The sequence below is a fragment of the Uranotaenia lowii genome, chromosome 3, assembly GCF_029784155.1.
Source record: "Uranotaenia lowii strain MFRU-FL chromosome 3, ASM2978415v1, whole genome shotgun sequence".
Classification (NCBI taxonomy): Eukaryota; Metazoa; Arthropoda; class Insecta; order Diptera; family Culicidae; genus Uranotaenia; species Uranotaenia lowii.
Genome location: NC_073693.1, coordinates 115,013,607 through 115,036,128, shown reverse-complemented (window position 1 = coordinate 115,036,128; position 22,522 = coordinate 115,013,607). Strand labels below are relative to the sequence as shown.

Below are 22,522 nucleotides of genomic sequence, written 5' to 3'. Positions count from 1 at the left end.
GAGGCCCCGTCACATAAAAAACGGGTGACGCTTAGTTTAGCCTCACGTTACAGTTACAAATCTTGGATTTCTCCCTCTTTACTTTCTCGGTCAGAGATTCTCCTTGGGCCCGGCTAGTTAAACTTCCTAAATGAGCATGGCGACGAACGTGTTAAATCTACACAGAATTGAAATAACAATTTTGAATTTACACATTGTTCATTAAATCTTATCCACAATTAGGTATCTATATTTCCCAGTGTGTTTTATACTGAGATAGAGAGCGAAAAAAACAAGTGGCAACTCTGTTGAAAAGGCTTTTTCATCGTCATGAATGACGTTTGAAAAATGTTGATCCTTTTTTTCTTAAAACACACGAGGGGGTTTCTTTGATGTTTAATTCGCTATCCTCGTGGTGATTACTATCAATTTTCCTATGTACATAAATATAATTCGTAGATAACACTTGTGAAGGTGAACAGTTCGGGTTTATTGTCCTCTAAATGGTAAGTAAAGATTGCTTTTTAGGAATACGGGGGCTGTGTTAGTACTAACTTGTTTCTGCATAAACCAGGATCTGGATAAACTGGAACTGGCTGAGCTGGAAGAACGTCTCTACTCCAGCATTCATCATGGGTCCAGCTCGACGACGGAACCTGCAAGATCGGTAGATACAGGGAACACTAATAATAGCAGAAATACTGCTCCGATTCGAGTTGTTACGAATAAATCGGTAATCAATGATGCCCGTTCGCATCCTTCAAAAACTAAACGTTACTGGAGTTCGATACCCCAAAACACAAAACTTTCTTACCCAGCGCTTCACAGTAAAGCCAATGTAACCAATAATCCTGGGCCCACTGGGGGAGTGGAAAGTAGGAAGAGTAACAGTGGAGATTGTTCGTCTAAAAAACAAAAATTTACACCGTATCAATCAATTTTGGGGTCATTGAACATTAGTACTGAGTCAGTTGAAAAACAAACGATGTTCCAAGATGCAAATGCTGGAGGAGAAAGGGCAAGAAAGAAAAAAAGTAAACATAAAGATGAAAGGAAAAATTCCAAGAGTCGGAAGGCAGAGCAACTTCAAAAAGTTAGAGCCAAAAAAAGTAAAGCGACAAAGAGTCGCCAAAAAGGGTCAACTTCTGAACAAAGACTTGTGGCAACGATTGATTTAGAATCTTCCTCAGAGGAAGAAGGAGAACATCGTTCGCCAGAGTTGGAGCAAGAGAGCAAAGAGGGCATTATAGAGAAAGAAGAGCTGCAGGATTCGGATCCCGATGAGGTGGTATTGATTCCCAATGCACCTCCACCGTTGGTTTGCATAGAGAGTACAGATGAAGAAATGTCCAAGGATGGATTCACTCATCCAAAGTCGAGGAAGAAAAACCTCAAAAAAGTTAACAATGCTCCTCGTTGTATGAGCCCTTCCAATAGTTCTATTATGTCTGATGATTTCATTGGCCAAACTGATCGTTCTCGCTTGAATGATAGCTTCGTTGAGGGCATCGGAAATGATGACGAGCTACATTGTGTTGATGAGCACACAGTTGGTTCAGCTTTGTCCAGCGATGTTCGGAAATCGAAACCTATTGCTCGTGAATCTCGAGCTCCCTCTATTTCATCTGATGGAACAGTGGCCACGAGCAGTGACACAACTGATCAAGACAAGAGAAATAGTTTTCAAGGGGCGACCAGTGTGTGTTCGACGCCCAAACAAACACTGCCCGTGAAAAAGTCTGTTTGTGCCACCAAAACTCCTAAACAAATTGAGAATGACAGCAAATACGAAGCTACACCAAGTAGAAAATCTACGGTCACAATCGACAATGAACAGCTCAGTGAAACTTCGAGCAACGAAAGCGACGGTGGCAACGTATCTTCCCACTCTAAACGATCTAAATCATACCATTCAGACTCTAGCAGCAAATGTTCTAAAAAAAGAAAATCGAAACGCCGTAAGCAGGATTCGGAACATTATTCCGATGAAGATTTCGCCTCTATGCTGACAGATATCGTTCAAGCCATATCTGAAAACGAGGAGGAAAATTCGACGGATGAAGCTCAAGAAATACCTCAGCCTTCCCTAAATGGAACCGATAATTTCAACGATTTTTACCAAGTTAGTTCTTGTCCAAGAATTATGGCATTTGATACACCGGAACCTCAGCCATCTTCATCTCGAGCACGAATAGAACCTATTCCGATGGCTGCTTTAATAGAAGAAGATAGCGATGACGGTGCTGTTATTCACGTAGATAACAAATCACCTCCTACGATTAACCTGGCCGATGATGAAGACACACAAGAACAATCTTCAATGGAATTGCAGCATCAACAAGAAGCGCCACCACCACCGATCATTACAGCACCGCCAATCCGAATCGAAATCCAAGAGAACTCACCGGTTCCAGTTCGTCCGGAATGGCTGCAGCAACGTAACAATGCCGATCCCGAGCACTGCTGGAACGATGAAATGCGCAAGTTCTACAACGATGTATGGGATTGCGAAGACTTTAACGTGTCCACCGTGTTGTTCAATATGCCACGTGAGTACCAAACCGATTCTTGTTTCGGTTATTGATTGCTTACAAAACTTCACGATAACATACGTTTCTTATCTATTTGTTAAGCAATTGTATTTTTCTCAATAGAAGTTCAAATCTGCTATTCGATAACAGGTGGCGTAAGTGGGCGCATGGAGGCTAAGTGGCTCGCCATATTTAATAGATAGTACAAGGCGGGTAAAGCTAGGTGTGTTCTTATACCAATGCACGGAATCGTCCATCTTGTGACCCTTGTGACAGGCAATCGTAATCGTAGGCATGGTAGGCGAACAATTCGCTGTCAAAAAGCGCACCGTCTCCACCCCCCACCAATGAGAAACTTTTAGTACCCCTTGCCTACTTTTCCTCAGTATGCACCCACCCTACTGGAGGCACTCTGAGATAGTAAACGTCGCTAAGAATTCCGTTCGAAATCATTATTATTTCCGGTTTTAAGTTAGTGCCAGAAAAATCAAATTCACATTTATGTTTGTCTCCTCTCCCACCCCTTGCAGCGGCACAGCAGCATTTTCCGATTAAAACGTATTTAGGTAAACCTTAGACCAAATTGATTCAGTTGTAAGACAGTTCTATGAGTTTGAGGGTATCTTCAGGCAAAATTACACGTTAAAGCTGTCTTTTGGGCATAAACTTTGAAATGTTCAATGAAACACATGTTTTTGGAGAAAAAAACGGATGTGTTTTTTAACGTGGATTATTTATAAAACCAAATTTTAAATTGTCGTATTGTTATTAGCCTTAGAGATTCTGTGATATATTCGAAATAAAGATCTGTGATATTTCCTGTGATAGAGTGCAAGTGGAGTGACGAATTATTATTATTCGTCCCGAAATGAGTGAGAAAGATGCTGCTCCAGATGGAGTAGCATCAACAAACAACCTCAATCAACCGCTGGAGAGTTCCGGATCTTTAGAACGGATGGAAGATGAAAATACAGCAACACCGGTCAACAACGGAGGAGTAAACAAGGACAAAGCAGAATCGGAAAAAGTATACATAAATTATAATTACAAGGCAGGTGATTGTCGACCGTATCGAGTAGTAGTAGAAAGCACGGAAAAACAGAAAGTCGTAAATAGGCTACAAGTCGGAATTCTTTTACACCAAAATGGGTTTGACAAATCGATAGAGGATATAAATAAAACAGGTAAAAATAAGGTAACGGTGTATGTTGGGAATATAAAAGACGCAAACAGATTGGCAAACTGTAAAAATTTAAGATTAAAAGGTTATAAAGCATATATTCCTAAGCAATTCGTTACAGTAACAGGTGTGATCTCAGGAATACCCTTGGAATTGAATGATGAAGAAATTAAAGATTACATTAAGGCAAAAGTAGAAGTGGAATCAGTCTTTAGAATGCATCGTTTTAAAGATAAGAAAAAAGAACCAACTTACAAAATGGGTGTAGTTTTTCGTAGCAATATTTTACCTTCTGACATTAGTATTTGTTCCGTAATTCACAGAGTCCAACCGTTTGTCCGAAAACCTGTGATTTGTTTTAAATGTTTACGTTACAACCACTTGTCTAAAAACTGTAAAGCGTCCAATGGAAAATGTTTAAACTGTGCGACGGAGCATCCTACTGACAATTCTTGTAATATTTTAAATTGTTTGTATTGTGGAAGTAGTAATCATAAGACGACTGATAAAACATGTCCCCGATGGAAAAAAGAAATAAATATACAGGCAATTATGGCAAAAAAGAGCATGACTTACCAAGAAGCAAAACAATACTACGAGGTACCTACAGTAAATATGTTCGATGTACTAAGAGTTTCCGAAGAATTTCCTACGCCAGCAGAATCCTTTTCTAGAGTAGCAGCAAAGGGCCCAAGATTTACCCAACAATCACAACAGAAAAATAATGATTGGAATCATAATGATAAGAGAAATAGGTCGAGAAGAGAAAATAAAAATGAAGAAATAGTACCAGAAGTGGCAAGTGTGCTGGGAATGAATCAACAAGAATTCGCCAAAAAAAGAAAAATGGAAGAGGAACCTAGAGGAATGGGTTTAGATAATAAACACAAAACTGAAGAGTTAGAAAGGTTGAGAAAAGAAATAGAAGAATCGGTTAAAAAACAATCACAAGAGGAGTGGAAAAAACTAATAGCTACAATAAACACGAAATTAGAAATCATAACAAAAACCCATGGCAAAGCAGGAGGAGATATATCAGCATGCATTATTGGTGAATTGAGTAAATTGGTGGGACTGTCGGGAGACAGATAGTCTTGTATTATCAAATTCAAGGTTCTACAAGCGAATATTCAAAGTTTGTTTAGAAATAAAAACGAGCTAAGCCATGAATTGTATACACAAAAATACGATGCGGCTTTACTATCTGAAATTTGGGTTAAACCAGAACAAATATCTACAGGTAGATGGAACATTCAAGGTTACCATCGTATTCTTGCTCCCCGTAAAGACGGATTTGGAGGAGTAGGAATATTTTTAAATGAAGATTTAAAATTTGAAGAAATAAATCTGTCGAAATCAGAAGATTTTGAAACATTAGGATTATACATACCTACGATAAAATTAGCTTTGGTGGTTATTTACGTAAATCCAAGAATATCAACAAACAATTTAGAAGCAGCAATAACCACCCGCATAGATGAGGATTGTAACCACACGATTTCTTAAATAGTCAAACGACGACTTGATGAAGCGTAAAAAAACGTTTACCAAACGATTATTCGAGCTGTGAAATGCATTAGTTGAAACGTGAATTTCAAATTCACAGTATTTTTTATATGTCGTTAGGTTATGTAATTGTTAAAAACTGTTAAAACACTTGTATGGAAGAACTGTCGTACAAACAGTTCGGTTAAGGTTCAAGAACCAATTGTGCAAAACGTTTTGAGATCATCAAGCTGTAACCATTATGGTTATTTTGAGAAGCTGGCAAACCTAAACGTTTAAGTTGAAAGTTCCGTAATAATTTGACTTTACTTTATTCCAACGCTAAGCAAACCGTTCTAGGAACTGTTTGCTGAGAGAGCACGCACACAAACGCAAAATTTTGTTCCATGCATATGGGAATTTTTCGGATAAGATTGGAGAATCATTTCAATTTTATTAATTTATTGAATCACTTATTAAAACTAACTTGCCCGAGATTTACATTCTTATGCTGCATCCTCCTCCTCATTTCGCTCAGCAGCACTTTCCGGGGCAAGCAATCCATGCGCGGAGTAAAACTGGGGGTTCCGGCAGCGCTACCTAAAACATGAGAAACGGGATCTTAGGATTTGTTTTGAAAAATATTATAATTTCTACATACCTGGTACAATGTCATTGGAATTTTAATTCCTATAATGTCCCGGTCCCGTCGTGCTGATTGCATCTCCTCGATTTCCTGAAAGAAAATCGATCGCGGCGAGCGAGGCTGAGGTGAAAATTTCCCGGCGTAGCAAACAAAACAAACGAGTATGTGACAGTGGTGCCAAATTCAATGTTTTATCAATATTTGGACAGATATTGAGAAACAAAATTATTAATAAATAAATTTCAGAAGCAGTTTAGTTTGTTCAAGAAAAGAATAGTAACTAATGAATGTTATGAAATTGAAAATATACTAATAATTCAATTTAGAAATTTCGTTTAATTCAAATGAAAGTTTTGAATCGATGGTGTCATACACAACGCAAACGCAAACTGTTTCTATGTCGCATGTTTGCATCTATATGCTGACCTCATTAAAAAACTACCATAGTCCTTGCTTAAAACAAAAAAACGTTTTTATTTACGCTCATATTTATCTTATATGAAGTCACTTAACCCGTTGTTAAAATATGTAGCTTCAAAGTTTAATGAGTATCATTGAAACTATAGTATATATACTCTATTGAGTTAGACTCGTATCAGAATATAACAGAAATCTTAAATGTGTACTGATATCCGTGTAAAACCATCTGGCATCTTTGACCGGCGTTTTTGTTCGTTTTTATGTGTGTATGACAGAAAGAATGGACGGTATGCGTAAAGGTTCAAGATCATTTCTACGATTAAAGGGAAATTGCAGGAAATCGTTCATACCAATCTATCACCTTTCCAGATACCATCACCTTTTAACATGAACGTTCATGTTTAGTTCTTATCGTTGTCGAAGTAAAGTTCAACAGAACATCTGCGTTTACATGGACAATCACTATTTCTGAAATCGTAGATGTATCGTATAAACTGTTTGAGATATAGTTTTTTAGTATGCGGGCATCCTTTTCAACGAACTTTCGAAATTTGAAAAAATTTTAGTAGGAGGAGATTTCAACAGTCACAATGTGATATGGGGTTGTAATGACACCAATACCAAAGGAAAAATAGTCCATGATGCTATAGTAGGTTCTAATCTCATGCTACTTAACACTGGAGTCTCCACTTATTTACCTCCAGTAGCTAATCAGAGATCAAGTGCGATAGATCTGACACTATGTTCAACAAATCTTTTCGACATAGTTCAATGGAATGTGATAGAGAAAGCTTTTGGTGGAAGTGGACATTTGATGATCGAAACAAACTTAGATCTGAGAATTAAAACCAAACAAAAATACTTCTACGATAGAAAAAAGATAATCGAAGAAATAGCACAAATAAAACATTGGGAATTTGACAATCTGAAAGATATATCCAAGCTTACTCAAAACATTAGTAAAAATCACAAAAAAATAAGCACACATACTCCAAAATATTACTGGAGCTCAGATCTATCAAAACTGTATGAACAAAAACAAAACACCCTTAGAGAATACAACAAGTACAGTAGCAGTGAAAATTTGATACGGTGGAAAAAATCTTCTGCAATATTTCAAAAAGCCAAACTTCAACACATTAAAAACAAAATGGAAGAACTCTCTGGTTCTATTGATCCGAGAAACACGCAAGAAAACTGGAAGCTTGTAAAAAGATTGAAACTACGACCTATAGTTAACCCTAAAAATAACCCGATAATTAAAAGTAAAGACATGGCAACAGAATTCCTATTGTTGAACTTTGGACCATCCAATTCAATAGAACCACTACCACCTGAAAATAACACAAGACCAACTATATTAAAATTCCAAAACTGGAAAAATTTTCTTAAAAACAAATCACCATCATCATCACCAGGCACTGATAATATCAATTACGGTGCCCTGAAAAATCTAGATTTCCACTCGGTAACAAAAATAATTGATCTTCTAAATGAAATGTGGAGAAAGTCCACGTTAGATAATCACCTAAAAGAAATAAAAATAATACCCATTCTCAAACCTAATAAACCTCCCAATGATGTTCGCTCTAGCCGACCTATTGCACTGCTACCAACATTAGTAAAAATTTTAAATGCAGCAGTCCTAGAAGATATCCTGGAAACGTGCAACAAAAACAATATTCTTCCAGACCTCTCTTTTGGATTTAGAAAGGGAATGTCCACAGAACATTGTGTGACGTTCGCTACAAATACGATAAAAGCAGCAAGAAGAGAAAACTACACAACAATTGGTGTTTTTTTTGATTTCTCAAACGCTTTCAATACAGTTAACGTTGAACAACTTTACAGAATAATGCTGTACAATGGTTTCAAACAGGATACTTGCACATCTATATATATAAAAATGAATGTTTGTCTGTCTGTCTGTTCCCTATAGACTCGGAAACTACTGAACAGATCATCGTCAAAACTGGCATCTAAGGGTTTTTGAGGCCGGGGATGGTTTCTGTAATAGTCAAAACTCCATCCGACTTAAGGGAGGGGGGGCTTCCATACAAAATTTGTAGTTTTTCGAAACAAATTAAAGTCATGACATCCATTTTCTTGAGATTTTTTTTTCCTTTGGGCGGTTTGTTTTTCGTCTCTATGGTCGAGGCGTCGAGCCAACGTCGCAAAAGGATAGTAACCCAGGCATAGCATACTGATCAGTAGGAATATTTTGGCGCGTATTTCTCAACTAAGCATATTTTCTTTGAGGGGTTTGTTTTTCGTCTCCATGGGCGAGCAAACGTCGTCGCAAGAGGATAGTAACTAAAGCACACTGTTCATTGATTGCTGGAAAATTTAACAATAAGGCGCCTGTTTCTCAAACACGTGGGGGCGATATGCAACCTAGATGTGTTTTTTTTTTCTTGCTTATTTGATTTGTACACAGCACGTGGTAATAAATGACGCCTAGATGTTACACGAATTGGTATTTTATCAATCGAATCAAAACCAATTGAAAGATTTGCAAAAATACTTCCATATTTAGTTCGTGTTAATGTAGGTAGCATTCGACTTTTCATTCAAGAAACATTAGAACATGTTCAAACGTTCAACTTTTTCTGTAAAAAAAAAATTTAAAAATTATGTTTTCTTCTAGAAATTGTTACTTCGGCCCAAATACACAACTGAAACGAATTTAGAATTGAAAATGGGAGCTTTTTATTTTAAATAATTCTGAAATAACCATCGTACTTTTTGCTTACATACCAATTCAAGTACGTACTTAACATGAAGTGTTTTTGTGTTACATGGCTGCATAAAAGAGACTTTTGATCCCCTTCGTTTTTAAAAAGCGAGACTTTAGAACTGATATTCAACTGGACGCAAAATTTTTAAGAGAAATTTTTAGTTTACCCTTAAAGTGTTAAAAATAATATTCCCTTCTGTCAACTTACACGGTGGGGCAAGGGCAAACGTCGAACTTTTAAGAAATTCATCTTCAAAATGATTCAAAATGTTGGAAAGACCAGAAGGGATATTCCGAATGTTGAAACTGCAGCGGATATTGAAAATTATTAAATGTCTTTGTAAATGAAGCTTTCCCTTTGAACGGCATTCGTTAAAAGTGGAGTAAAAACATTTATGCTGCAGGAATACTGCAGATATATCAGTAAACCTTGATAGAACAAAAAACAGGAATTCGTATTAAATCCATTTTAAAGCCATTACTCTGACGCATCTGTTTATAAGCTTTGCATTGACACTTGCTCCAATATACGGGACAAATGTAAATTTAGAAATTTGTTTTTGCCTACATTTTTGAATATTTGACTTTCAAAGAGAAAATAAAAAAAACACGCTGAGAACTTATTTAGTGATGCAACTGATATTTTTTTTAAATATTTATATGTTTACCGTAGTATATTATATTTAAAAAAAAAAAGAAATTTGCACTGTATTTAATACATAACTAATTTAATTTATTTTTCATTACCATGATAAGTGCTTTTTGGGTATCGAGCCGGTTAAATTTGCCTACCTTCTTCAAGCAGTGGGGGACAAAATTAATAAAGATGGGAGAGCTCCCATGTAAATTTAAGATAAAGAGCTTTTCAAAGAAGGCACAATATTTAAAATGGTTTTTTTGGGTACAGAGTACAAATTTCAGATCTTGAAAAACAAGTTTAGAGATCAAGTTTCATAAATAATATATACCATCTTTGAATTGCAATTCAGAACTGCAGCTGCAGCTCTCATTTCAAAGTTGCTGGTTCTGAAGTATGATGAGGTTTGATTTGAAAAAATGCTCTCCAAAATCTAAATTTAAATAAATTTTTACAAATTACATTTATTTCCGGAAGGTGTAGCAAAGCACAACGGGTCAGCTAGTGGATTTATAATTTTTTGATGAACCGTAAAACTCTAGTATACACAGAGCAAGGAATTGTAAGCCAACAAATTTGCTCTGGAGTACCACAAGGAGATGTCATGTCGCCTGTGTTATTCAATATTTATACTGCTTCACTACACAATACTAACCTTGACCCAGATGTAACTACACTACAATTTGCCGACGATTTTTTCAAAATTGTTAAAGCAAAATCACTGTCACAAGCAACAAAGAAAATGCAATATGAAATAGACAAATTTGTGACTAAAGCTACAGAGTTGGGGTTACATCTTAATAGCTCAAAAACAAAAGCAATGCTATTTAAAGATAGTGATAAACAACTCCATTTGACGATGGGAGGTGAAACATTGGAAACAGTCAGAAATTACAAATATCTAGGAATAACACTCGACCAGACATTAAAATACGGCATACACATCAAAACACTAAAACAAAGTATACTGGATAAACAAAACATGCTGAAAATAATAAGTGGTATTAAGTACGGCGGCACTCCAAGAGTTTTAATGCTATACCATAAAGCTTTATATGGAAATTATTTAAACTACGGAGCTGTTATCTATGGATCAACACCAAAAAAATACTGTGATATGCTGGAAATTACGAATAGACAATGCCTACGTATTGCTACAGGATGCACGAAAACTACACCCATAAATACCCTAGCTGCTATAGCTGGAGAAGAACCACTGACAATCAAACGAAACTACTTAGTCAAAAAAAGAATTGCCCTTCACATACACCGAAACGATTTAATCGCGCAACAACTTCATTCAATAGACTTGTTAAATATAAAAAACGAAGCCCAATACACATTCATAGAGAAAATTTACATACAAAATGCTGAAAAATACCAGAAAATTTACACAGAAACAAAACCTAGAATAGAGATTAAAATAAAAATAGAAGAACAAATGATAGGATCGGGAATGAAAAAGAAACAAACGTCCCCTATTGTTCTGAAAAAACTTGCACAAGAAATGATTAATAATCACTACAGCCACCTCGATCAATGGTATACAGATGCTTCAATTAGAACAAATAAATGTGGAATAGGAATTTATGACGCAACTTCCGGCACCAAGATAAGCATGAGTCTAGCTAATGAAGTAAGTATTGCGACTGCAGAACTAATAGCAATTAGAGAAGCACTAGAACAAGCAGACAACACAATCACTGGTGTGGTATTGCGGTTACTGGGAAAATTTCTAATCGCGCGACGGTAGCCTTCCGTGCGGTAGGCTAGCCGGAGCAGTAAACACAGTTAAAAAATTCACTCTTACTCACTAATTTCATTGAAAGGTTAAGAAGTAAATTCTTGAATCAATCTTCAAATCATTATTTGGCAAGAGATGACAAAACATGAAGTCATCGGAATGAAATATTATTATTCTTAGTATGGGTGACAAAATCACCCATGATATATGCACAATAGCGACAACGAAAAACGCCACAATCCAATGGATCCCATCGCACGTTGGAATTGATGGTAATGAACACGCAGATACTCTGGCCAGACAAGGATTAGATGGAACGATAATAATAGAGAATAAACTACGACTTGATGATGCATACAGACAATTTAAATCCGAATCGCTGCAAAACACAAACTCTTGGTACAAAAACATCGCAAACAAAGATAAAAAAGGAATCAAATTTTATGAATTCCAATCGAATTTTAACAAGAAACCATGGTATTGGAATATTGAGCTTAACAATATCCAAATTCGAACATTAAACCGATTACTCAGCGGGCACGACTACTCACCGTACTACCTGGGAATTATGAAAATCCGTGACTCGAAATTATGCGAACTATGCAATACGAACTTCACCACAGAGCATGCCCTGTTGAACTGTGTTCAGTTCAACCATATTAGAAACCATTATGATTGGGATCGTTACTCCAATCTACTCGAGATGGTTCAAAATTTCGAAGAAACAAAACTAAGAGAAATTCTTAGTTTCCTGGAAAAAGCGAGATTTAAAATCTAGAGTCTGAAACGACAAATCAAAAAATAAATAATTAAGGAACACCCTACGATGAATAACAGAAATACAAACACAAACAAAAAGTGGTGATATAGAGTATCATACTCTCGGCCAACCCAATCAGATTAATACATACATACATACATGTTTTTGGAGAAAATTCATATCACTGGTTTTTGGTAACAAATGTCACTCTCGCCAAAAAGTCTGCTACACTCTAAGCCGCGACAACCCAAAACCAAGTTGTTATGCCGCAAAATCGGATGAAACTGGCTCCCGACTATTTTAAGTTCGAGTAGGTTTTCCCAAACATGAGAATAAACGTCCTTTTTGCAACTTAATTTTGGGGCATGTCATGCAGCAGGGATTTTTATGGGATTTTTCATTTCATGAACCAATTATCAAAAGGGATTATACATATTAAATAAACACAATGTGTTTGTTCATAATTCACATTTTATTTTACAAAATGTTTTTTTCACTATTCACTAGCACCGGAAGAAGGAAAACCAGACTAAAATCGTCACTGGAATTGATGACTATCCAGTGCATACAATTAATTTGCGGAACAACCGAAATCATGCCTTGTCAAAAACTTCTCCGGCGATGGGCAGCATATAGGAACAGCGCGTTTCAGCACAAGCTTGAGGCCACCTGGTGCTATCGGGAGTTATCGTTTTCAGTAGGCCGTGAATGGCTAATGCTACGATTGTTCCAGATCGCCATCCACTTCCTCCGGTTTCCTAATGGTTTTTCTACCATCTGAAAATTCGCTGGGTGATGCAAATGATATTCTAGTCGTTCTAGAATACGATTTCTGCATCGACACTCGATAAACTAACGTGTTCTGGAAAGCTATAAAATAGAATGAATTTAGAATAATAGAATCATATTAAATTAAACGCTTTTTACCATACTTTGTTTTCGGTACAACTGTTTTTTTTTGGTTACAAAATGCGGGAGAAAAGGGAAATTTTTTTGGGGTGATAAGTTCGAGCTCCGAACTTTAACTTTGGTGTATTGACAACACCCCAAAATGAAGAAAGACAGCTGAACTTAAGTTTGGTGCCCTGGCAAAGTCATTTTTGGGTTGTTTTGATTCTGAGTGTAGTTATAAATAGCAAATTTTCCATGCGATCACTGACGCCATCTACGAGCAAATAGCACATACTTAGAACACAGAGCTGCAAAAATTTAGAATTTAAACACGTTTTTCCACGTTTCTAGGTGCCAACAAGTACTGGCCAATCGTACACAAAGACAAATATCCGGATCCACCGAAGAAGGAAATCATCTGCAACAACTGTGGTGAACGGGGCCACATGCGTTACAAGTGCCGCCGCCCACCGAAACCTAAAACCTGCTACATGTGTGGCTTGGAGGGACACCAGGAAGCGCGCTGCCCGAACACGTTGTGCCTTAGGGTGGGTATTTGGCCGCCAAAATGAAAAAAAGATTTTATAATTTTTTTCTATTTTTTTATTATTAGTGCGGTGAGAAAACGAAAAACTTTCTTCGCGGCTGTCAGTCTTGTGCCCGGGAGCAGCACATGACTTGCCATCTGTGTGGCATTCGTGGCCATGGGCAACGGAATTGTCCGGATCGTTGGAGACGCTATCACTCGACGGTAAGTACCACAAGAATAACAAAAAAAAACAGATGAAATTTTTTAACTTCCTGGCTGTGAGGATGTAACTGCGCTTCGAGCGTTGCTTCTAGCTGGAGGGTTGTCCCTTAGAAAGTGATTGATTATTGCATTGATCGATTGCATATCTATAGGCGTAGAACGTCGTTCATTTGATCGAAAGGAAGTTGCTGTAAATCGACGTGATTGGGAATATGTTGTTAGCGATAGCAATGAAGGGAGGTAGGGTGATTACGGTGATGGTTGCGTCATGAGGGTTGTGAGTTTGAATTTTTTATTTGATTAAAAATCTAGAAAAAGGGTAAGTATAAGAAGTGATCTTGAAATCTGTTGAAAAATCAATATATGTAAGTTAGATCCAGTAGAAATGACACATTTTAATTAATCGAAATATTTTTTTCAATACCTAGTACAATCTGGTGTTGTCAAACAGATCATAGTAAATTTTAAGGAATTAGATTTTTATTTAAAGCAACCATCATGTCAGATTCACCTGACTCCTCATTCTCGTTGGCGACGTTTCCCTCATGCACATAACGAAATTTCTTATTTGGTTATATTTTTTTTCCAAAAACAAAATATTTATCAAAATCCATAAACCAGATCGAGGACAACAAGCCATTGACGAAGTCGTTTGATCGTAACATGAACTCGCGCCACTGTTGTATCTGTTCACGACCTGGCCACGTGGCGCACAACTGCAATGCGGCCATCAAAATTTTCGGCCAGTGTGTACCGACTACTGAAATTCGTGATTACACCCCGATTTATCCACACCTGCCCGTTCAAAACCGACCACAGAACAATGGACCCCGGTTTAATATGTTCGACGATACAACCGACTTTCGTTTGAACTTTGATAATTCCCTCACGTTGGATGAGAGAACATTTTACAATCGTTTCATCAAATCGGTGGGACTGTTAGACAAAAAGAAAAGGCAAAGCGAAAAAGTTGCCAAAAAGCAGCGAAAAAATCTTGCTCACGCCTCGAATACCGAAACATGCGACTTAACATCACCGAACGTCAACAAAGAACGATCTATCAACAAAGTGCAAAATGTTCAAAGCACAATTACTGCTTCTGCCCATGAGAAGGGAACAAATGAAGATTCAAATTATAATAATAATAATAATATTTATTAATGACCCTTTAACTTTATAAGTCATTCAGGTCAGATTCCGAAAAATAGATACATTTCATTTTACAATTGGTGCAGTAATTTTGTTTGTTTCAAATATTCTATCAATTTGGATTCTCTTTGTTCATTGTTAGATAGCACTTCGCTGATGTCTCCTTGGATTTCACATGTTGTTCTAATTGAATTGTATTTGCGACATTCTAGTAGGATGTGTGGAACTGTCAGTAATGTGTTGCAGGTATCACACAGTTCTCGGTTTCTAAGGAACAGTCCCGAGTGCGTCAGTCTTGTGTGACCGATACGCAGTCGACATAGTGCACGTGTTTCCTGGCGTTGTTTGCGGTCGTTCCATGCGTAGGTATTACATTTGATCTGGCGAAGAAATGGTTGGTTATGGCTTGTCCAAACACTTTCCCAACTTTGTCTAATGATGTGCTTCAGGTTTCTTATGGCATCTTGTGCTGGAACACCTTGTGCAATGCTGGGCATTGCTCTGGCTTCGTTGGCTAGGTGGTCAGCAAGTTCGTTACCCGTTATACCAGTGTGTCCAGGGATCCAGCAGAGAGTTATGTTTTTGAACTGTCCAGCTGTTTCGATGGATTGAATCCACGGATGTTTGGAGGACCCATTTTGAACTGCGGTTATAGCACTCGCCGAATCCGTGAAGATTACTAGAGGTGAATCGATGTCATTAACACTTTTAATCGCATTGAGTATGCTGTAGGTTTCAGCCGAGAATATGGAGCATTCCGGTCGGAGTCGCATTAGTTTTTGAATATTTGAGGACCAGATTCCGCAACCTACCCGGTTGTCAGCTATCGAACCATCAGTATAGATGTGTAGATGATTTGAATATTCTCGGTTGATATGTTCAGTGAAAAGAGGTATTGCCTGCATTGAGTTTGCACCGGATCGAAGTTTAAGTTTTAGTTTCCAATCAACTTTTATAGTTTTAGCATTCCATTGGCGGGGCCCATGTCGCGTTATTGGTTCGATGTACGGTATCTGTTCATTCGTCAAATTTCGGAGTTGTGAATTAGTTCTCTGAATGATTGTTAGTGTTTTATTCGAATCTTCGATAGTAACCCTCTGCTGTCTTAGTATTGCACATTTAGTAAGCTGTTGTACGTAGAGGTATTCAAATGGAAGCATTCCAGATTCGGCATAAATTGAATTAATTGGGCTTGTTCGGAAAGCTCCAGTTATACTTCTCACTATAGAATTGTATGCCGGGCGTAATTTTCTGATGAATTGTTCACTGCCAATACTGATAAATCCGATGCCGTAGAACAGTTTCGGAATTGTAAGGCTTTGATGGATTCTCATAAGCGATCTCCTGTTTCCTCCAATTAGACGACTTCCCATAATTTGGAACAGGTTTTGGGTTGACTCAAGTGCTTTACGACAGGCCCTAGCATGAGCTGAGAATCGTAGTCGACGGTCAACCGTTACTCCCAGAATTTTAGCGACATTGACTTCTTCGATTAGTGTCCCGTTGATTTGCAGACGGGGAACACTGTAGTGTTTGTATTTTCTACAGACGTGTAAAAGTTGCGATTTAGATGGCGATAGAGAAAATCCCGTGGTAACCGCCCAGCGATGAATTGTGTTCATAGCTTCCTGAAGTCGACTCCTTATTAGTGTATGGTCTTGTCCCCAAGCTATTACAAGTATGTCGTCGGCATAGACAAGAAGTTTAATATTTGAGGATAGTTGCTCGAAAATTGATTCCATTGCAATCAAAAAAAGGGTTACGGAAATCACCGATCCTTGTGGGACACCGTTTTCTTGTACTTTCGAAGCAGAGAGTTTCCCATTCACTGAAACAGAAAACGTTCGGTTCATGAAAAAATTGTTGATGTATTTACCAAGGTTTCCTTTTACACCCCAAACTGATAGTGTTGTGAGGATTGGGTGTCGCCAAACTTTGTCATAGGCCTTACAGATATCGAGAAGGACCATTTCACAGTGTTGCCTTTCCTGTAAAGGTGTTTCTAGAATCGATTCCAGGTCAGAAAAGTATGATTCGGTGCCTCTGCCACTAATGAACGCGTATTGGTTTTTGCTAAGACAGTTGTTTTGATGCAGAAAATGTAATAATCTCCGATTGACCATCCTCTCCATGACTTTGCCAACGCAGTTTAGTAGTGTTATAGGACGGTTATTGTCAGGTTCTCTGGCATTTCTACCCGGTTTTGGAATAGCAATGACCAGTCCATTCTTCCATTCCGGTGGTATTAATCCAGTTGCCCACACATCGTTAAATACATTCAGAAGCGTATATTTAACGGGCAGGGGGAGCCGTTTTAACATAAGGTAAGTTATTGTGTCGAATCCTGCAGATTTTCCGTTGGCTCTATCGAGTGCCCAAAGTAACTCACTAATGTTAAAAGGAACGTTAAAGTCGAGTTCTTCTCCTCCATCAAAAGTTGGGGGGTTTTTTTCAGCATTGTGTTTCATGCTTTGAAAATCGGGGGCGTAGCTTTCGGTGGCAGATATGTTTTCAAAGTGGTCCGCAAGAATATTAGCAATGTCAGAAGGATCGGTATAAATATTATTGCTTGAAACTATGCAAGGTTGCTGTATGCTTCGTTTTCCTCTTAGGATGTTGACTTTCCTCCAAAGAATAGAAGAAGAAGTGGTAGGATTGATCTCTCCGATGAAATTTTCCCAGGATTGTTGTTTCGCTTTCCTTACAGTTGTTCTTGCAATGTTCCTAGCTTCTTGGAACTCTTTAAGGGCTTGTGATTTTCTGGGGTCGTCGTCTCTGATTCTTCGTAAGGCTCGTAATTTCTTTCTTCGCGTCTTAATTGTTTTCGCTACTTCCGGGTTCCACCAGGGTACTGATTTTCCACCGAATCTTCCAGTGGTTCGTGGAATGCAGGCTTCTGCAACTTCAACAATTGTGTCGATGAACTGTTGGCTAGTTACTTGTGTTTCGGGGGGTAAGAGTTCAAGAGTCTTATTTTCAAAACTTTCCCAGTCAGCTTGATCGGTAATCCACCTACGTCGTAGGAGCAGTGGTTCGTTGGTTGTTGGAATTGAAAGTCGGATTGGAAAGTGATCACTATCCCGACAATCCGCATCTACCGACCAGATGAACTTGTTGGCTATATGGCTCGAAACAAGGGTTAAGTCTAGAGCAGATGTACGACCGGAAATGGGATCGAGTCTAGTATGCTCGCCGTTATTTAGCAGCACCAGGTTATGTTGAGTGATAAATGTTTCTAACATGGAGCCCATTCTGTCAGTTCTGAGACTACCCCAGATTACGTTGTGACCGTTAAAGTCTCCCATGAGAACATGAGGAGTAGGTAGCTCTTCTAAGAGTTGGTTTAATTTGATTTGATAGTTGTGAGGGCTAGCTTGGGGGGGAATATATATGGAAATGAAAGTGACTTTGAAAGGATGTAGGATGGTCACTGCAGTTGCTTGTAGGTCGACTTGGATATTATGGAAACTGTGGGGAATGCTGGAGTTAACTGCCAAACCAACTCCATGTTGATCAACTCGGTTGTTACCACTTTTTAGTTTCCAGTTGTAATTTCGAGTGAGGCTGAGCGGAAAAGTTAGATTTTCTTGGCATTTTGTTTCCTGCAGTGCTAAAATTAACGGTTTTTCATCGTTTAAGAGTTGTTGAATTTCCGGCAAACGTCCTCTTAGGCCCCGGACATTCCAGTGTATCGCCATTGCCTTAGAGTCGCGCGGTGTTCGACTTGGGCAAGGCTGGGAAGAGTCAAATCTTTGGGAGTTTTGTGTGACGTCGCCTACATCTTCTACATTGAGAAGAAGGGGAGTTCTTTGACCTTCGCTATGTAAAGATCTTTCATTAAAAGTCTCGTTACCCTGAGTGTTAGAATTCCCGCTATTTATAAATTGTTGGGTATTAGTGGTTGAAATGACAGTGTTCGTAGTGTTAGATTGATTGGTCATTGGTGATTTAAAAAGAAATATGTAAGAATAGCGAGACAAGTGTTTAGTCGTAAGACATATCAGTTTCTGAGTCAGTATCAGTTTCCGATATTATCATGGTTGGGGTTTCGTTTTGTTTGTGACTATGTCGTTGAGGCTGTGGGGATTGTTTTTGGTTATCATTTTTCTTCTGTGGCGGCGATCCTGTTCCAGATTTATCCTGTTTCTTGTTTTGTCGCTTTCTTTGACGCTTCGAGATTATTTTTGAGTTTTCTTCTGAGCTTACTGTCGGTTCGGGTTGCTTTCTTACTTGAGTTTCATTGGAAGTTTGGGCTTGAGCGGCTTGGGACAGATATTTAGGTGTTACCAGTTGCATTTGCAAGGCTTGTATCTGAGACTGGAGATCTTTGATTTGTTTTTGGTGTGAAACTTGAAGCTGCTGCGAATGCTGTTTAAACTGTTTTAGTTTTGTTTTTAAGTCTTCGGTTTCTCTTCTAGCATTCGCTTCAGACTCTTTAAGTTTCGTAATTTCGTTATTTTGTAGGGTTTGAGCAATATTAGAATACGTGTTCTTTTGCCGCCTTTCTGTGAAGATCCTCCTAGCCTCACCCATGGAGAGAGACTCATCTGTCCTCAGACGAATTATATTTTGCTCCTCGATGCGTTTCGGGCAAAGGTTGGAGTAGGGCGTATGATTTCCGTTGCAATGAATGCATTTTGCTTCTGCTTCACATGTCCCTTCATGACTAATCGAACAGTTACCACAAATAGGTTTATTTGAACAACGATTTTTCGTATGTCCATACTGATAGCAAAGACGACATTGCATTGGAGAATCATAGTATACCTGAACCTTTGTTCTTATAAGCCCGAAAAATATAAATTCAGGAAGAACTGTTCCGTCAATTGTCAAAACAATATGGGGTGTACTTATTTTTTTTATACCTTCTTGTCGTTGGATCCTTCTGACACCGATGACCTTTTGCGACTTCAGTTCCTCGAGCAAAACATCATCACTGATACCGTCAACTTCGTGGCAGGTTACTTTGCAAAGTCTGCGATTAAGTTTGTTGTGGGATGTGATGGTAATTGGGGTATCGTCTATTAGCCGTTTTAGTTTCCTAAGTTTATCGGCTTGGGCAGGATTTCTTACTTTTAAAATGTACTGCGTTCCTCTGGCCTCAGTCAGTGCTCCATCGATCTTACCTACTTCGTTTTCAATAGTCTTTGCGATTAGAAATGGGTTCTTTGGAAGTTGGATCGGTTTACCGAGTTCATCCTCTCCTGTTGCTTGTAGGCTCAGCAGAATCAGTTCTCCTGATTTGCCCAAAGGATCAATCCATCCAGGGAGTCTGCGGGTTGGGTCTTCGCCTAGCACTTTTTGACCACGTAAAGGATCTGGCGCTTTGGGCGCCGATCCGGCGCTTGTGCCTGCCATTGGGCAGCACAAGCACCTTTACGTTTTCTTTCACTGCTCTATTCTAATATTATCGCCTTAACTTCTGCGCACAGGGAGACTACCAATACGTTGCGTCGTCTACGCAACACGCAGTAGAGCCCGCTTGGAGCTAAGTGCTTGCGTGAGAGGTTCTCGAGAGAGCGACTCTCTATTTTCGTGTGGTTTTCGTGTAATAACAACTATTTCCCTAAACAAAGCACTTTCAACTCCGATCGAAATCGAAACAAAATTATAATAAAATGGGGAATTTCACGTCCCTCTGCACTAAATCTTCACTCAATCGGACAGCCGAGTGTCTAATACAGTTATGGGAAGTATCCACGAGAATATCAGTCCTTCAGAATCAGTGTAAAAACGTATCTCTATAACCGCTTGAAAACAACCACGCGTCGCTTGGCAAACTTTCACTCGGAATGGATTCAAATTATAGCTTTTCTGAATTTTTCGAAGACAAATCTATTGCGTTACCTCGACCTACGGATCCCGCACCTGATTTTATTTCTATAAATCCACCAATCAATTTAGAGAAGACTCCGGTTACAACTGATGCTCCCACTGTAGAAAATCCCACATCTGAAGCAAAGATATTTCTCACCAAACCTCATGCCAAAATTCTACTAGGACCAAGTGGTGCTGCGTTCCTCAAAGAGGCTGCGGTCACATTTACTCTAAAATTAAGCATATCTTTTCTGCCGGTCGGAAATGTCCTGCTGGCAAATGGGTCGTCCGAAGATCAAGACAGCTTCCATAATGAGTTGGTAAAATTTTTGAATGATGCATCTCATCGCAACGAGCAGATGAAAGAGTACAATAACGTGCCTAAAGCAACCGGAAAAGTTATCAGTTTTATCATCGGCCACTTGCGTTTGCTCACCCGGAGCTTCGGTGGAGTGAAGGATACATTCAAGCGTTATTTGCATTTTGAAAATATTGGTTCTAACTCCAAAACTTGCGATAAAATTAGAAGAAATCTGAACATTATTTTATTCGGACAGTTCGGCTTACGCGAGGGTCGCGAACACTTGGAAAAATTGATGGTCAATCTGAAAACTTTACAAAACAGCCAAAACCAAAGTATATCATTAGCATTTCGAGATGAAATCAATGAGCACATCCGATATATCTTTACTGCGTATGACCATTCGGATTACCTTGCTATTGTTAAGGAGTACGAGGAACTTAAAAGGAACCAACAAATTTCCAAAATTACTGAAGCAGAACTGGCATTACCACCAATTTCCGGGAACAGCGACAACAATACATCGACGGAACCCACAGACAATTCGTTTAATGTTTCCAAAGACCTAACATTTGAAGATCACGACAATTCAACCGAAGAAATCCCTGGCGAAGATTTGATTCTTAACACTTCTGATCAATTAATCGAGAAACCCAACAGCAGCCAAATCGATGACTCACCCAGCAAAGATTTTAAGGACAGCGCTGCAAGTAGCACCCCAAACTCATCCTTCAAGTCGCGACAGAACTCTCATCGACACAAAACCGATACTCTACTGAATGAATGTAGGCAGATGGTTCGAGTGTTGAACAATCCGTTCATTACGAGCAAATTCGAAAGGATTGCTCACCAAGCCCAACGCGAAGGTAACATATCTAAGGCTAACTGGAAAACGCTCATGGGAATTCATGCCATATTGAAAAACAAATTGCAGAGTAAGTTTCGCCGTGAAAATTTTTCCAAACGCGGTGTCATGTTTGGTGGTAACAAAACGTTCTAAACGTACCTACACGATGTTTGCAATAGAAATTTCTAACGTCGATATGCGTTATTCAATAAATTATAAATATTTTTTATACGAAATTTTCCTGTAACTCGGAAAGAAATCATCCCCTATAGAAAATGTTTTCCGTGATTTCATTCAAGATAGGTAGATATCACCTTTACAGTCGAAACATCTGATCTCCTGAATGATAAAAAAATAAAAAAATGGAGGAAAATGCATGAAATAATAGTTAGGGAGGCAATGGATGTATGGAAAAAAAATTAATAATCGAATGTCAAAAATGGACGTTACACATTTTTGCGATTGACCAAAAGAACCTGTGCTAAATTTCTGCTCAGTCAGACTTAATTCAGGGTTGCAATGCTTGTAAAATAGATCAAAACTCGCTCGCTTTTTATCAGATAAGTATCTATTTTTTTTGGATGACAACTCCGAGTTTCGAAGTATTTCCACATTCAATTTCGTTTAATTTAATTTAATTTTAAAAT

General features: G+C 38.4%; 1 protein-coding gene across 1 annotated transcript; it reads left to right on the top strand.

The window, feature by feature from the left end:
• Positions 1 to 109: 109 nt before the first annotated feature.
• On the top strand, positions 110 to 22,104 carry LOC129751713 (uncharacterized). Its single transcript, XM_055747378.1, is given in 7 exon segments — positions 110 to 485; positions 554 to 2,528; positions 13,362 to 13,558; positions 13,624 to 13,761; positions 14,383 to 14,802; positions 19,112 to 19,121; positions 20,623 to 22,104. Coding segments are annotated over 7 exon segments (4,149 nt in total). The 5' UTR covers positions 110 to 482; the 3' UTR covers positions 22,029 to 22,104.
• The last annotated feature ends 418 nt before the right edge of the window (positions 22,105 to 22,522 follow it).